Below are 18005 nucleotides of genomic sequence, written 5' to 3'. Positions count from 1 at the left end.
CAAAAGCTACTGGATTCCCGGGAACCCACATTTAATAGGAGATCCGCCCCTGCACCGAGTCCCATGATTTTTTATTTATGCAAGTGGAATATTGTAACTAAGAATCTTAAACGGAGCAATCGAATCAGACAACTGCTTACATAGTAGTTTGAGATTATGACTGAAATGCCAAATATCCGAACTACTCTTACTCTATATGTTTCCATATTTACATTATAATCCATAACCCACTAAAATATGAGCCTTCCATCTACTGTTTGGTGAAAAAGAATTCCAAGAGCATAATTTTAAAAAATATATATATAGGTAAGAGGTGGCTCAACAGCAAGGAACGACTAGGGCAGAGGCATCTGTCTATTTACAGAAGATCAATATGATTTCAAAAAGTAGTTGATGGCCGGCTAGCTTATTAACGTTGTCGCGCACTTAGCTCAGACACGTACTTTTGATAGGTCAAATATATTATTTTAACATGCTTCGTGGACATTGTGCCATCAACAATCCCCTTTGTAGCTAAATTTGTATTTTACCAATAGCCGTAAGGACTTAACCTCAAGGTTGATTTTGTATACCATCTCAAATACTTAAAAAGAGAAAGGCCAAAAATAAGCAAAAGGGCTTAACAAAGGACAGAGAAAAGAGTAGACAGTTAGGTACGAAAATGCGGAGTGTAGTTCAAGTCCACAACAAGCTTCAGTTTCAATCTGTTATTCCAGTTCCTGACTTTTCAAGATCAATTTCTCCCATTCCTGTATCTTCTTCCTCTTCACTATCTTCATCACCACTTCTCTCCTCGTTTTCACGTCCAAGTTTAGCCATTTGTTCAGCAAGTAATTTGTCTTCCCGCTCACTCACCTGAAAAGATTTTTATCACATCAGAGCCGCAAGACAAGAAATATTAGTCACGAGACAAAAACAAAGAAAAGTAGTGACGAAACTATACAATTGTAGGGTTATTTTTATATGTCGGAACTATACAATTGTACAGTTAATCTCGGTGCTCAATTCCAGTCAATCAAATACTCCCGAGGAGTATCAACCGAGTTTTTTAATCCAAATCTTAAGATCTAATTTGATTCAACAGGAAAATAGTTCAAAAAAATAATCGGAGCGCTATATCTGTTGAGCTCCTAATAACAAACCCCCTGAAGTGTCAGCTTTACTTATCAGGGGGGAAAAGGAAGGTCTCAGGTCTTCCCCAGCATCAAATATAACTATCAAGAGATTTACAAGCTTTATTAATTATTGTTTGTTTGTGCTAAATCTTGCAAATCTAAGTCTAAGCTTGATCCATATCTTGATGTGTCAATTATCCCAATGTCAAAGTAAAGGTCTCTCAGAGTTGGGAAGAAGAAAATGCATGACTATAATTGGAATATAAAACAGTTTTAATGAACAAAAATCTCTCACCGCTCGAGGGGCCTCCTTGACTGTAAGTTTTCCTTTATGCCGTTCTATTTCCTGGGTGCAAGCCGCAATTGCTTTACTGAGGACAGCTATACCTTGCTCCTGCTCCAAGAAATAAAGTACATATTGTCATCTGAAATTTGTATTCTATTTGAAATTTGACATAAATTTAAGAGGCAAGAAAATTATAGGGCAAGACATAATTACAGATTAAATGCTTCATAAATCAAACACATAAACTCTGTGAATCCTCAATACTGTAGAAATAGCAAATCACAATCCAAGTGCCGCACCAAAGAGAGTGACACTCTTTAGCATTTGCAAAGTTCTTCTGAACAATGCAATGCACAACCACTACACTGTTTAACTTTTTGCTGCAGCATTTGGAGTGATTTATGGAGAGCACCACTCTTAAGAGTGAGTGTGATTCTTCCAAACAATTCAATAGCAGGAGCCTAGACTGTCTGACGCTATTACGAAGCAGAATTTTTGCAACCAATCCGTCACAAACTCACAATCTATTAATTTTCTTTTGTCCCTGTTTTCCCCCTTTCTGTGACTTATTTTCAATGGTACCAGTCAACATTCATGCCCTGAAAGTATGCTTTGCAACAAAAGAATATTAAAGAAACTAATGAGTAAAAAGGAAGGCAAAATGAACATAAATTTTCACAAACAAAAGAATATTAAAGAAACTAATGAGTAAAAAGGAAGGCAAAATGAACATAAATTTTCTGAATTTCAAGTCTAAGTTATGTATTTAAAAGTATTTATAAGGGAGTTCAAGGGACCCACTTAATCACATTGTTGTCAAAGGCGCGCTTAAGCCCTAAAGAGAGGCTCAAAACATGTGGAGCGCTTTGCCTCGCTTTGCGGGCGCTTCCGTATCGCATCAAGGCTCTAAGGCATATTTTCCTTGCCAATGAGTGTAATCCTGAAAATGCGACACTTATTTCACTTTATCGTTATTTTTTCTTCAATTTTTTTGTCCATATATTTGTTATTCATGCTTATAATTATTCGTCTTGGACTACATATACATATTTTTACTTTTTCCTCCCGTTGTGCCTTTTTTCATTAAAGCTCACGCTTTATTTGTGCTTTGCGCTTAAAGCCTCAACAAGCCTTAGAGATTTTTTGCGCTTTTCGCCTTTGATAACACGTCTTAATCATATATACTGAACTGCAACAACAGAGAAGAAACTGGACATCTAGAAAGCATATAAAAAAGGCAATAAAAAGAAAAATAATTAATTTATAAGACAATGGCTAGATTGGACATTGCAATGAGAGTTTTGTGGCAAAATGAAACATTATACAAGCCTGTAATTTTTTATTTTTTTTGAGAAGGTCAGAATATACAATTGTGTTAACTTCTCTCTTTTTCTGTTTTCATGTGTAGGCATGGCAGTACATATAAGAGCCTAAACAGCAATAGAACCACAATTAGACATTACATAAAGTCTTTTTGGCGGTATGCAGAATAGAGAAGCTGTTCTACAATTTCCCTACTCCATGCTAGTGGATCATCGACCACAGTATCCAATACACTAACTTGGTTTATTCCAGGGTTGGTCCTTTAGTTATTCTGCTTAGTACATTGGTTTATTCCACTGTTGATCCTTCTGTTACTCCACTGGTACAACCTTGAATTAAATTCAATTCAATTATAGGTACGACCTTGGTCCAATTATCAATCAAAGTAGGCTGAGGATAATTTGTACTAGGATAATTTTGGTATTAAGAGAAATAATCATAGCTGGATCTCTCATTCTTCTATTAGCTAGGGTTTTAGGAAGAAGTCACTGGCGATCTCTTGCAGCGTATATCAAATTACGTTTAATCTTCAATGTTTTCTTCACAATTTGGTGAAAACCAAGTATAGCCCCTCTTTCGTCCGCTAAAGATGCCAAAAGGAGTTAATCTAGAAACCAAAACCAGTGGAGTAATCATGACCATGAGAGGCATCTACTTCTACACCCCAAAAGCCCCTAATGAAATCGATAAAATATTTTGCTTGGAAAAAAGAGGAAGAAGAAAACAATAAAACAATCAAAGCAGCCTTAACAGAGCAAAAAATCTGAAGAAAATCAAGGATAAATGTAAGTAGAATTCCTCTATCAGCCGAGGAAGAAGACTGCAGATGGGTATAGTGAAGTTGGATTTTGAAGTATGCCGTTCTGCATTTTGGTTGTGACTTTTGTTTGACTTTTAGTGAACTCTATGGCTTTGATAGCAAAGTAGATTCCTTTTTCTCAATTTATTTTGCTTATACTGAATTGGATTTTGGTATCACTCTTGCTTTCAGTTAAAGAGTTTGCTGTTGGAGTGCTTCATGCCTTTTTGAGTTTTTTTCCATTTCTTTGACTAGTCCCATTTTCTCCATTTAACTGGTCAAAAGTGCAAAAGATTTGAATCGCTGACAAAATTGTAAACAATGTCTTACTCAAGCAGCAGCATCAACTCCTCCACCTTGATGCGCTCCTCCACAAGCTTCTCTAGAAAGGCGATCCATGATCTTAACTTCCATTAGTTTGATCCATGATCTATCAAGGTTTCTCCCTTCTACTTCCCACCCTTTGGGCTCCAGTACCTTGGTCCTCTTCTTCAATAATTAAGAAAAAGCTTTTCTATTTTGTCTGTAGCTATAATTTTTCTCATAATTCACGAATTGCACAAGGTAGAAATTAACATTTGTCTATTACTGTTCATAATTGGACCAAACTGCAATTATGGTGTAATTGAAGGTCAGATGTGCTCAGCAAAGTTATACAGGAAGCAAAATTAGAATAACCCAAAAATTAAGGGACCAAAGCTGCTATTTTCTTAAATATAAATATAGCTGACGAAGTGATATGTAGTTATTGGGGAAACTAAGAATATATTTGTTAACAAATTAGAATAGAAAATTAAAATTTAATTGAAGTACCATATATCTGGTCACTAAATTTGAGTTAGAAACTTAAAATTGTATATTTGCATCTAAATAATAAATTGTAAATGATTTCTGAACTTGATTTACAAGATTAGTATTTACATGATTAGTATTCCGTTTTCTTATGCATACTTCATACCACTTAATGGTAATCTTTTAAATCCACTCTTCCATATAATTATTGTTATTATTTTAGTTTTTTTTAATAACGATGGTGCCCACTGCCCGGCTAGCTTGTGTGCACCTCGACTATTCCACCGGGTACCTTCTACATCCCGCCAGGTGACCTTGCCCACCAGCACTTAGTCAGATGGGAAGAAATCACCTAGTAATTTTTTTATCTCTGATGAGATTTGAACTCTGGTCTCCAAGGTTTGTACACCCTATGCCACATCCTTATGTGCTTTTTTGTTTAATTAGTTTTTCTTGCATCACATGTATATTTCAATTATTTCCTCATTTACGCACTTTTCCTTCAATAAAGTGGACACTTTAAGTGCTTCATACTTAAAGCCCTAACAAGTGTTAGAGCTTTTTACCCTTTAGCCTTTGATAATCTGATTTGCCAGAGTTAGCAGCATATGGAAAGTGATAAATGGTGGAAGCGGATGAGCAGATTAAGCTGCTTATTTTTCCCTTTGTGATTGATTTCCTTCTTATTCCGTCCTACTCTAGAGATTCTGGGCAGGTTCACTATCCTGAAACCCATTATCATTTTAACATCTTTTCTTTTAATACAGAACAAAAGGATAGTTGGCAAAGTCCCTGTAAAGGAGAGATATAACAATATATAAGAGATGGTCTTTGCAGAATTCTAGCAAGCAAAAGAAGTCCAGCTGTAGAGCTTCACAAAAAAAAAAAGTACACCGAGCAGATCACTAAGAGAGACATCCTTGTTTGTTGTCAACAGAATTACTAGGAATGAGAGGGAGCATTGAGGAGGCTAGAGAGTCTTCCCAAGCCTTTTTTTTTTTATAAGGTTCGTTTTTTATTTTGGAGAAATTTCTTCTTCTTCTTTTTTTGTGAAAAGGTCTTCCCCCAAGCTATTTTGGTGAAGCAGTAATAACATATGGAATATAGACTCAATAAATTTCTCCTAGAAACTCATTAAGGGATGGCAACAAGTATGCTTTCAGCTACTTCTCACTGAAGGCAAGTAGATAGAGTCTTAACTCAAACATCTGGTAGAAACTCAAAGCCCTTTAAGCGACCATCCTTAATTCCTCAAAATTTTACTTTTTCTTTATCAAGTTTTCCTTAAAAAATCACTTGTAAGCAGCAACAAAGAAATGTCGCAATGCCGCACACGCTCAGTAGAAAACAAAGAACATAAACAGTACTCATGCACAATATAACACCATTCAGTCATTATCTGGTAAAACACACAACATTTCATCAGGCAACAAACAAGATGCCAACAATTACATACAGCAGTCTATTACCTTGTCAAGAGTCTGAGCGTTCAGCACATATACTGGAGGCGCAACAAGTTTAATTTTAACTGGGCAATCCTGATTACCGGCAGCTTCAGCTTTACGCATTGCTTCCTGAATCAGATGGTTAATAAACCATCAGTGCAAATTTAAGTAGTCAATGTTCAAAAAAACTATGCCCTCTACAAGTGTTGACAATAGGTTGAAGAAATAAATAATCACATGAAAAAATGATTCCAACTTTAATAACCTTAATGTGAATAACACCATCAAACTGAAAACATTTCATCTCAATATCTGCTCGGATCTTCAACGGTTGTGGGGTCATCCTCCTCCTAATGTTCTTGACTAATACATCTTTAACTTTCTCTGATAGAGCAGGAACCACCTTAGTAACCTTTGGAAGAATAAGACAGTATACATCATTTTAACACCAATGGAAGAAACTAACCTAGAAAATGATATGACAAAAGACTACCTCCTGCCCGTCGGGGCCAGTTTCTTTAATTTCACGGGTGAGGGAATTAAGGATTGGATCTGGATCGTTGACAATTAGTTTGAATGCCTGGGAATCAAAACCAAGAAATCTACAAATGACAAATCTTGATAGTCGTTAGAGAAAAAAAGGGAGATTGGAAACAGATACCAATTCTCACCTCAATAGCATGACCATATTTTCTGTATAAAGGCCAACCAACATGGACATAAAGGTCCTGCAATAAACAGATCAGATGATTAATCGAAATTCGAGAGAAGAAATTCTAAAGATCTGGACAGCTTCAAGAAAAAAGAATTGATCTGAGCATAATAGCACAGAGCAGAAAGTAGATCATGCACAAACAATGCTTGCGTTCAGAAAAGAAAGCAAATAGAACAGTTTAATCTGCAACACCTCCCTGACCAGTAAATTACGATGATACTTTGAACAATGCTCCCAGCAACCAATCCAGCAGAAAGAAAAGAAAACAGTCAAGATGCTTCTCTATTAATTCAAAAAAAAATCCACCAGATATCTCTGTTATTTTAATTTTGAAGCATGGTGCTAGGAATTAGCCTCATGCTTCGAAATGGACATTGCTGTTAAAACCAAAGCAGCAAAAAGTGCTTAGCAAAAACAAGGGGCATATAAATAAACAGTTTCCACATTGCACTTCCTCTGATCCAGCATCAATTTGCTTCATCAAACAAATGAAAACAGTCATGATGTTTCTCTGTTATTTTAATTTTGAAGCAGGGGACTTGAAATGAGCCCAAGTAAATGCCAGCTAGTGTCCTAAAGCACGCTCCCTTTCTTTTGGTATCTCTCACTTGGAACCTGATTCGCAAAACGGATACAAAAAAAGTGCCAAGTTTTTTCCCAATCAAGAATCATTTCCCTCGGTGACTCTAGAAGGGGACCAACCAGGTCTTTATGTTGTTCCAGCGAAGGTCGTATCATAAGTTCGAGTTAAATATTAGGAGAGATATGATAAGGCACAATGCCTCAGAGATCTAGGTAGACCACAGTACCATAACTCAAAAATATAACAAAACTGAGGACAAACAGGAAGTAGAAATAAAGCAGCAGAGCACGGCATATGGTATCATGTCAACACATTACGGAGTAGTAGGGGCAGGGTAATTGCTAAATTCTCGTATGTAGATAGCAAAATGATATGTGGTGGTAGTCAAAATCTTCCCTCTCACTTGCCCTACTCAAACAATTGATTTCTTCCTCTGAACGCTAACTTATTTGAAATTTGTCAATGCTCTCCCCACCACCCAGCCTGTGCCAAACATACACCCAATAGAACAGTTTCATCCTCCAATATATGTTCTTTAAATTGCACTGCACAACATTAGGCACAACAAATTGCAGTAGCAGCACAATTTTTGTCTTACTCCTCATCGACTCCCCAAAGAAATGAAATTACATCACGGTTTCAAAATGCACAACAATAAATTTTGCATCCTATGATTCTGAAACAACATGGAGCCTTAACATGGGATCCATTAGCAGTATCCGGCAAACAAAATGAGAACCTGAACGCTTAATGTGGCAATTAACTCAAATTGTCACTAAAATGTAGGTAATAAATAAAGTAAACTCCTCTGATTACTCAGTGACTACACATGCACCTTCAAGACCCTTCACAAGGAGCCAAGCAAAGGAGCTTCAAGTGCTCGGGTTGTTGATCTCCAAGATGGACGCCACCAAGGATGTCATGGAGAGGTCTTTGACTTATTACACATTGCTAGAATACAAGGAAGGACCTCCAACAGAGATGGGAACTGAAGAAGAAGACATGGAGGAGCTGTGGCAGATTGCTGGAACTGGAGCTGAAGCTCATTTATTGCGATTGCGGAAGCATATAGCGATCGCACAAGAAGGCCTGAAGGATTTTCAGCGCGATCGGCACCTGTGGACACAATTGCGCAGAAGGATGACTGGAGCTCAGACTGGGAGGACATTGCACAGCACAATTGTGCAGGAGGGCCACATTGAAGCACGTTCACACACCTCTAAGCGCTCTGAAGACGGGCCAGATTCTGATTTTTTTCCAAAGTGGTTAAATTACACCTTAAGCCACTCCTTAGGGCTATTTTAGGAATTACTTATACCTAAAATAGCTAGAGTACAAATTGTCAATTCTTGGTACTTCATAGGTTTAGATTTCAATGAACAAAGACAATGATGCCATTTATCCTTTCCTTTACATTTATGCATTTATGAGTTTAAGCTTTTAATTCCTTTACTGCTTTCTTCAATTGCTTTGATTAGTAAGCACTTAGCGTTAATTGGTAAGCGATTTGGTTGTGAATTGCTTAATTGCATATTAACCTTTGCCCGGAATTTGCAAGAGTAATCAATCTCTTGAGGATCTCATAGTTAGGTGCATTCTTAACTGGGCTTAAAGGTTATTAGGGTTTCTTTATCCTAATTTCTATTAGATTCAAATTAATTTTGTGTCTAACTTCTATCTTCCATTTCCTTGTTTTTCTACACTATCCAGGTTTTTGCTTCCGTTTGTGATCACTTAGTACCATGGTACGAATACAAGACTTGGCACAAAGAACCAAGCTCCCTCTAAATTCTTGCTAGAAGACAAATATTTTTCATCATATGCTTGACCAGTGGCGGAGCTAAAAGTAAGGATAGTCCGAAACTATATTGTGCAAGTATAAAAAATAATTGTATATATATAAACTATTGAATCCTCTTAATCTAAGGGAAGCTTCTAGGTATAGCCTTTTTGCATTTTTTTGAATCCCTTGTTAGCATCCCTGGCTACGCTATGTGCTTGACTATTTAGTGTATTGAGAAATTGAAAGGAAAGGTGATTTTAGTCATTCATCCTTTATACTCAAAACTCAATTTCAGATACAATTGCCATAACACCTGCAAACACTTCATTTTCCATAATTTGGACAGCATGCCAAATGGTGATTTGGATGAGTTTTGAAATAATGCCGAATAACAAAACAGTCAATTTCTACTTACATTACACTTCAACAACATATCCATATTCACAAGTAATTTCTCCATAACCAATTAAATTCAACACGAACCGAAGAAACTTAACATAACAAGTAGCTAACCTCCAAATCGATGTTCATAGTTTCAGCAACGTGGCGCATAATGGAATGAATAAGCTTGCTCTTATTGTACCTTTCCTCACAACCCTGAATATCTTCCTCAGAAACCCTTCGCTTACTAAGATCAATATAACCTCTCTCATGGTCAACCCTAAGAACCATAACGGGCTCGATTCGGCCAACTTTAATGAGACTACTGATACTCCTAATTCGACGGCGAGAGAGCTCGGAGAAAAGGATCATTCCTTCAATGTTATTGTACTCGAGAAGGGAAACATAGGCGCCACTATCAGCCATGCTCTTGACCTGTATCATTACCGCTTGGTCCACCTCAGGATACTTGGCCTCGTACATTCGGCACTCTAGGTTCGGACTATTCGTCGCCATAATGTGTCGAGCGCCGAGCAGTACTAGGGTTTAGGGTTTTGGTGAAGAAGAATCTGTGAAGTATGAATTGTCTCGTGATTCTAGCTGTTTTTGGTCTGTGGTAAGATTGTGAAAATGTATACTTATATGCATGAGTGATGTTATACACTACTTCATAAAATCCTTGAGTAAATAAGTATACATTAGAACAAAACTGAGTATATAAGTATGCATTAATGGAAAAAGTATAATTTTTGTGATAGATTAATGTGGATTGTTGCATATTGACTTTTTTGTGGAAGTCAAGATAATTGGAAATTATGTGAACCTACTAAAATGAATGATCAAAGTTTAATTAGAGACCTTTTATCTTTGCACGAACTTAGGTAATTTCATGAGAAAAGTTGCTAACTCCATTTTTTGCTTGATACAGGGCTTTCGATGGGCTCTGTCGTCTGCCCCGAGGTCGACGCCTAAGTTGACCTCGAAGAAGCCAGGAGGGTGCTGCAAAGTGCCCTTGCTCGAAGCAGTGCTCGCAGATCTGCTTCTAGTGAGGACGCCTCTACTCGGTGTCCCCAGTCCAAGGGCAAGAAATCGAAGAGAAAACGCCCTTCCTCAGCTGGGACTCAGGAGAAGAAACGAAAGAAAACACCATCCGAGCCGACCACAGTGGTTGTTGTCGATGACGGGGAGGCCAGTGATAAAGAGGCTTCCCTTCAAAGAAGAAAAAAGATCTTTATCAGCTCAACGGGATGCTCAGCCGATAGAGCTTCAAAATCCAACCGCAAAAGAAACCCAAGCACTTTGGGGTGAGATGGACCTGGTAGACAATGTTGATTCTCGCTTTCCAGTCCCCAATGTTGTCTCCGGTCCAAGGAGTTTTGGACCCTGGGCCTCTTTTGCCTTCGACCACTAAGCAAATAATAATCAACCATTCTACCACCGCTGTTTCTTCACCTTCCACACCAATGGGTTCACGTCCACCGACACCAGCCGCTCATCCACCGACAATAGACAATCGAGAAAGGAATGCATACCCTCCACGGTCTCCCGTCTACGGGAATTTGGGGCATGATTATTCAACCCTTCCCCAGATACTCGAGGGAGGAGAAGTGCCACTCTTTCGGCTTCAAAAGAGTGCCATGTTTCGTCCAAGTCGGTGGAGCTTGCGAATTATCTAAAGTCATTGGCTTCGGGGAAAGATTGGAAGAAAATGCTCTCCCTTTTTGGGAAGTGCCTGATAAACAATGCCATGCACAGCGCGGCGCATGTACCGTACTGGTTTCCTCGTATTTTCTTTTATATTCACCTGTTGCAATGGAAATCCTAACTTTGATATTCTTTCTTGCATGCCAATTTTCTTGGTTCTGAAGGCCTACAAAGGTTGACTCTTGACAAGCAAGGACTCGCTTCCGAGCGGGATCAACTTTTGGCCAAGAGAAACCAACTTGTTGCGCGCCTCCCGATACTGGAGGCAAAAGCTGCTGAGATGGGCGAGCTCGAGGCTCGGTTGCAGCAGAGCGAGCAAGATAAAATGGCCCATAGTCAAGAAGCTGCTCAATTGCACGAAAAGCTTCAAGAGGCCAAGGCTAAGTGGGCCGAGCTTCATGACGCTGCGCTTCCTGCTGCTGAGCGCGAGTCTGCCTGTGAGGAGCAAACAAATAATTTGAAGGCAAACTTAAACTCCAAAACCGAGGAGGCCAATGTTGCCGAGGAGAAGAGGTCCCGAACGGAAGAGAGGCTTAAGAAGGCCATGGATCAAAACCGGATTCACTCAACTACAAATGTTGAGCTCGACTCTCGCCTCAGTGCCATGAAATCTTAAAGGGAAGAGCTCCGGGCCGAGGTCGATAAGCTTCAATCCAAACTCCAAGAACAAGATGACTCCCTCATTTTTTAGAAGACATATGATATATATCATATGAGGAGGAAAACCTTGGAGGAGGCCAAAGTGGACATTTCTAACATAGACAATTGCATTGCCTAAGCTAGGGAGCTGGAGTTATCTGCTCGCCAAAATCTTCCTGTTCAGCCCATTGCGGCTGACTCTTCGAGTACTGGTTTCTAGTACTCGGGAAAAGAAGGGGATACTGAAAAAGACGAAGATCCTGAACCGGTAGTGAATCCGCCTTCCTCTACCGGGGGAAATATAGATCCATCTCTCCCTTCGGGTTATGGGGGCAACGATGTATAACTTCTTCTTTTTCCTTTGTATTTTGTAATTGTGCCAAATCTCTTACTGAGTTTGGCACTTGAGAAATAAATAAAGATTTTTTTGCTTAAGTGTTGTGCAAAAATATTCCCTTTGTGTTTAGTTTGTTAAAGATTGAGGTATATTTTCATCCGATAGCTTTTGATTTCGGGCATAAACCCTTCCAGAATCTACCCTTTACTATGAGGATTTCATAAGAGAGGGCCCTTATATTTACGGTGCTCTTGAAGGTACGTCTCATGTTCATTCCGACACAAGCATTTAAAGTTTTAGTAAACTTTCAAACGATTAAATTAACTCATCATTTGGACAACCAATAAGATAAAAATAAAAGGACTTTATTTTATTCCTTCTATCTTTAAAAATACATAAGCATTTGTTTGCTAGAGTAATTAAAAATACCAATACATGTGGCTAACTTGTACAACTTATTTCTACGGGGCTGATCATGCAGTCCACGGTTCTGATGAAATATTGATCCTCATTCTAATAGTCCTTGCTTTTCGTGGCACCCTTAGTGCCGTATCAGAAATTATCAACCCCCCCCCCCGTGTTCAAATGCAAAGCATGCGGATTCGAACACTAGAAGTCTTGCTTCATCGATGGAAATAACTCGTGAACATTTAAGTAATCTTTTCCAGTGATGGAAGGTAAAGCTTGCCATCGTACCAAAGATTACTTAACCATCCACATCGATGTTTTACCATAGATGTGATAGTCTTCGCACCTTCATATCTAAAGGTATTTTCTTTGCCGATGACACTCCCTTCGTAGTATGCTTTTCGTTGCTGCCTTGTTAAAAACTTTGCCAGAAAAATCCGACCGGGACAAAAACTAGATGAAGAAAAAAAGAGTGCAGCACATACTTTCAATATTGATAGGATCAATCAACAATAATACCTTTTGAGGTGAGTCACGTTCCAATTGCTGAGCAATTTGACTCCATCTTGATTTTCTAACTCGTACGACCCTTTATCGGTGATAGCTGAAACCCGATAAGTGCCTTCCATGTTGGTCCCAGCTTCCCGGCGTTGATTTCCCGAGTGCTTTGACACACCCTTCTCAAAACCAAGTCTCCAACCTTAAAGTAACGGAGATTGGCCCTGCGATTGTGATATCTTTCCATCATTTGCTTTTAAGCCACCATCCTCACGTATGCCAAGTCTCTGTGTTCCTCGAGCAAGTCCACATTCACCCGCATCGCTTCATTGTTTGCTTCTTCATTTGTTCGGAAAAATCGTAAAGTCGGCTCCCCCACTTCTATCGGTATCAGAGCTTCTGCGCCATATACGAGAGAGAAAAGTGTTTCTCCCGTGCTCGACTTTGCCATTGTCCGATATGCCCACAGTACTCCCGGTAGCTCATTGGGCTATTTGCCCGTAACATCTTCTAACTTTTTCTTCAGGTTTTGAATGATTACCTTGTTGGTTGATCCCGCCTGCCCGTTAGCACTAAGATGGTACAGTGAAGATGTAATTCTCTTGATTTTCAATCCTTCCAAAGATTTGGTAACTTTTGAGCCTATGAATTACGGTCCATTGTCACAAGCAATTTCCTTCGGTATTCCGAATCGGCAGATTATGTGGTCCCATATGTAGTCCATCACTTAGTGTTCACCGATCTTTTGGTAAGGAACTGATTCAACCCATTTAGTGAAGTAGTCAGTTAAAACCAAAAGAAATCTTACCTTTTCGGGACCCGGTGGTAGAGGACCAACTATATTCATCCCCCATTTCAAGAATGGTCATGGGAACAACACCGAATGTAAGAGTTCCCCCGGTTGATGTACCAACTTTGCATAGCGCTGACATTTGGCACACTTCTGAACGAACGTCTTTGTGCCATGTTCTATTCGAGGCCAATAGTAACTTTCCCTGATCAATTTTAGAACTAACAAATCTGCACAAGAGTGATTCCCGTAGACTCATTCGTGAACTTTTCTCATCATGTAGTCCGCCTTCGAGGTCCCCAGACATCGGGCCACTGGTCCATGGTATGATCTTCTGTATAACTACCCATCTATGAGGCAGTAACGAGCTGTTTTGGTTCGTAATGCCCGGGATGCCTTCGGGTATTCGGGTAACTTACCATGCTGAAGGTACTCAACGAACTTATTCCTCCAGTCCCAGACTAAGTTGGTTGAATTGACCTTGCAGTAACCGTCCACATCCAATACCGAGTGCAAAAGTTGAATCATTGTACTAGAGTCAGATCATTACATCTCCATGGACAACCCCCAAATTGTCCAATGCATTTGCTTTCACATTTTCTTCCCTTAGAATGTGTATGATTGACCATTCCCTGAATCGTGCAAGCAACTCCTGGACCTTGTTCAAATATTGTTGCATGCGTTCTTCCTTTGGGTCGAAAATCCCATACACTTGGTTACTACCAGCTGGGAGTCACATTTAACTTCAATGACCTTAGAGCCTAATCCCCGAAAAAGTTCATGTGTTACACCTCATGTTTTCATATGTGAGAGTACGTCGTAAGTCAATTGATGTAAGCTCATAAATAAGATCATCTTTGAAAGTACATAAAGTAAGATAATCATGTTACCATGGAGGTTACAAATATTTGAGATCATGAATAACAAGTGCCAAGAGGGTTGGAAGACTTAGAAGCTAAATGAATTGAAGAAAGTAAGTTTCGTCGAAAGTCGACAAGTTGGGAATGTTATAACATGTAATTTTGGGGGGAGACTAGAGTTCTCAACATGATAATGAGATTATGTTATGAGTTATTTTAGTTGTATCATAGTCGTGTATTACGTTTTGAAGTCAAACGAGTTGTGGAACAAAAGTTGGCAAAGGTCATCACAAGTTACATTCATCAATATGCTGAAAATTAGGTCAAATATAGCTGAGTGTTTCTCCCAATGTACTTAGAATTACATAATGATACACCTACCAAATTGAAGATCTACGAGTTTAGTTTCCAATGGATTAAACCGTTCATTGATACAACATTGGAGTAGAGAGATATTCATATTTTTGCGAGACTGCACAAACTGGTAGGTGCATCACCTACTTGCCAAAAGGATAGTCCTCAATTAAAAGCTCCTAAAGTGACTAGAGAGGGGCGGACAAGAGGAGACTTTTAAGGACTTATTAACTCATTTCTTTCACTTAAGGAATTTTGACCGGCTTTCGGCCGCTCCGATATATCCCAAAACTATTTAGAAATGATGGCGTTCATTAGGTAAGGTAGATTGACACGGGTTTTGATCCCAAATAAGCAAGGATTGGGGAAAATTGGAAAAGGGGTTGGTTTCTATTTATGTGAATTCTCATATCCATTATTCGGTGAGTTTGGTGGAAATTTTGGGGAAGATGATGACTGATTAGGAAAGAGGGGAGGATGGGGATTATTTGGTGAGAATTTGAGGTTGTTTGGTGGTGGCCCACCGCCGTAGGCAATTTCGGCGGGCGGCGGGCGGCAGTGAAACAATGAGGTAAGAAGAGAGGGTTTGAGAGAGGGTTTGAGAGAGTGTTTGGGATTGGGGGTCCGATCCGACAGATATATGAGATGGGAAATTTAGTTCTCAACCGTTAGATCAGGGGGAAATGAAAGGCTGGGATTAGATTGACCACATTTGACTCAATACGACGTAGTTTAGCATTCATACTACGTTATTTTGGGTGCCTGGAGGTTAAAGGGACTTGGACCGGGCAAACATATGGGACTTGGGCTGGCTAGAACGGGTATTAAGGTGACTGGGCTACCAATTCTTTTGGCCTAATACAATAGGGAATGTGTGGCCCTTTCTCTTTTCTCTTTTCTTTCATTTTTAACCACTAATCGACTAACAAAATATGTAAAACTTAAATTGCAAAATTAACCTATTCACTACTTTATCTAACAATTAATTAATTAAGCTATGATTTATAAACTAAGACTAATTAATTAATCAAAATAACTAATGTATTATTAGTTTTTTGTGATTTTGTACTTAGTAATGCAATTAACATATATTAAGATCAAAAAATTTGAAGAGCAAAATATGAAATATTTTTTGTCATTTTTATGATTTAAAATGTTACTTAAAGATGCACCAAACACAAATAACTCACGAAACAAATCAAATAAAATACAGAAAAGTTCCTAAAATTCTATAAAAAAAATAATTAAAAGCTATTTTGAGTTGTTGTAGGAGTAATTTTTATATCGGTCAAAAATTACGTCCTCACAGTAAGTTTGGGTCCAGACTCAGTTTGTGAACGGCCACCTCTAATGAGATACTCATCATATCCGAGTGCGACCACGCAAAACAATCTACGTTAACTTTAAAAAAATTTATAAATTCTAATATGAGTTCTGAATTGAGTTATGTCCCCAAGTGAAACTTCCTTTCCAAAAATTCATCGAACATGGCCACTTACTCCAGTTCTTCCACGGTTGACTTGGTCGCATCCATTTCCTCCGGTACCTAAACATATCTTGGCACCTGGTGGGATTCCGACGACTCATCGCCCTTATTGTCTTCCTTCGGAAAGGGAGAAGGCATCGGTTCCCGTAATTGCTATTTGTTGGACTCTTTCTCCTTGCTGCTGGGAATTATTACTGCATTCATCTACCTTGCTGCCGATTGGTCTCCTCTTACCTGCTTGATTCCTTCTGGGATTGGAACTTCAACAACTGGTGATACGTTGAGGGCACGACCTTCATCTCGTGTATCCACGACCTTTCGAGGATTACATTGTAATCCATATCGCCATCTACCACTTCAAATAGAGTGGTTTTGATCAACCCTTCATCGTCCATGGGCAGCAAAATCTCTCATCGGGTTGTCACACTTGTCAAATTGAATCCAGCTAAGAGTTTTGTCATCGGAGTGATACTTCCGGTCAATTTTTCTTTCTCCGTCACTCTCTATTGGATAATGTTGTCTGAGCTTCCCGGGTCAACCAAAACACATTTAATTTTGAAATCTAAAACATTAAGATAGATTACCAAGGCGTCATTGCGTAGAAGGAGAAGTCCTTAAGCGACTTCCTCTGTGAAGGTGATATCATCTTCTGCAACTGCTCGGAGTCTCTTATTGTGAGTCACCGATATCTTTGTTTTCTTGGCCACTGAGAAGGTTACACCGTTGATTTCATTCCCTCCGAAAATCATGTTGATAGTCAACCAAGAGGGTTCTTCTGCCGCCTTCGAAGGCTTTGTACTATCCCAGCTTCGGCTGTAGTTGTTCTTGGCTCGACCACTTAAAAATTCCCTAAGATGGCCATTCTTTAACAATGTCGCCACCTCTTCCCGTAGGTGCCGACAGTCCCCAGTTCTATGGTCATGAGTCCTATAATATTCACACCACAAATTGGGATCCCTCTAGCTAGGATCAGATCGGATTGGCTTTGGGAACCGTGCTTCGTTGATGTTCCTCATTGCTGATACCAGCTCTACTAAGTTGATGTTAAAGTTATAGTCTGACAACCTGGGATATGTGGAGTCCTGGCCCCCTGTTACCTCCTTCTCTTGTAACGAACTGCTGTTACGACCACGATCGGTTCTCCTATCGGGAGTGAACCTATTCGACGATCGAAACCCTTTGCTGTTCCGACCTTTGGTTCTTTCATATAGCAAAAATGGCCTCTAGAGGACCGCCAATTTGCATCAAAGTCACTTTTAACCTTATCTTGGTTTTTATCTCGATCCCGTCCCTTGGTTGATATCGGGAACCCGAGCTGATTCTTCTATCCTTAGTTTAGACTCATAGTGGTTATGGATATCTGCCCATGTGGTTGCTTGTAACTCGAGCATGCTTTCCTTCAAATTTCAGGAAGCGTCAGAGCTCCGCGGATTTAGACCCTTTGTGAACGCCTCCGCTACCCACTCATCTGGTACCGTCGGTAGCAACATCCTCTCCTTATTAAAATGGATCACAAACTCTCGCAGCAGTTCGGACTCGCCCTGCACAATTCTAAATATGCCTGCCTTTCTGGCTTGAACCTTCCTTGTCCCGGCATGGGCCTTAGTGGACGAATCTGCAAGCATCTCAAAAGAGTCAATTGAGTGCTCGGGTAAAAGAGAATACCATGTTAGGGCCCATTTTGTGAGGGTTTCACCAAACTTCTTC

The 18005-nt window shown here is 39.4% G+C and overlaps 1 protein-coding gene across 1 annotated transcript; it reads right to left on the bottom strand.

Annotated features, from left to right (window-relative positions):
- Positions 1-524: 524 nt before the first annotated feature.
- Positions 525-9896, bottom strand: LOC107816022 (eukaryotic translation initiation factor 2 subunit alpha homolog). The gene is made up of 7 exons (XM_016641689.2): positions 9355-9896; positions 6432-6488; positions 6254-6340; positions 6026-6172; positions 5785-5889; positions 1411-1509; positions 525-855 (listed from the first exon to the last, which is right to left on the bottom strand). Exons 1-7 carry the CDS (start codon positions 9736-9738, stop codon positions 700-702), a joined length of 1035 nt encoding a protein of 344 aa, XP_016497175.1. The 5' UTR covers positions 9739-9896; the 3' UTR covers positions 525-699.
- Positions 9897-18005: the final 8109 nt, after the last annotated feature.

This window comes from Nicotiana tabacum, chromosome 4, assembly GCF_000715075.1.
Source record: "Nicotiana tabacum cultivar K326 chromosome 4, ASM71507v2, whole genome shotgun sequence".
Taxonomy (NCBI): Eukaryota; Viridiplantae; Streptophyta; class Magnoliopsida; order Solanales; family Solanaceae; genus Nicotiana; species Nicotiana tabacum.
This window is presented reverse-complemented; position numbering and strand designations above follow the sequence as displayed.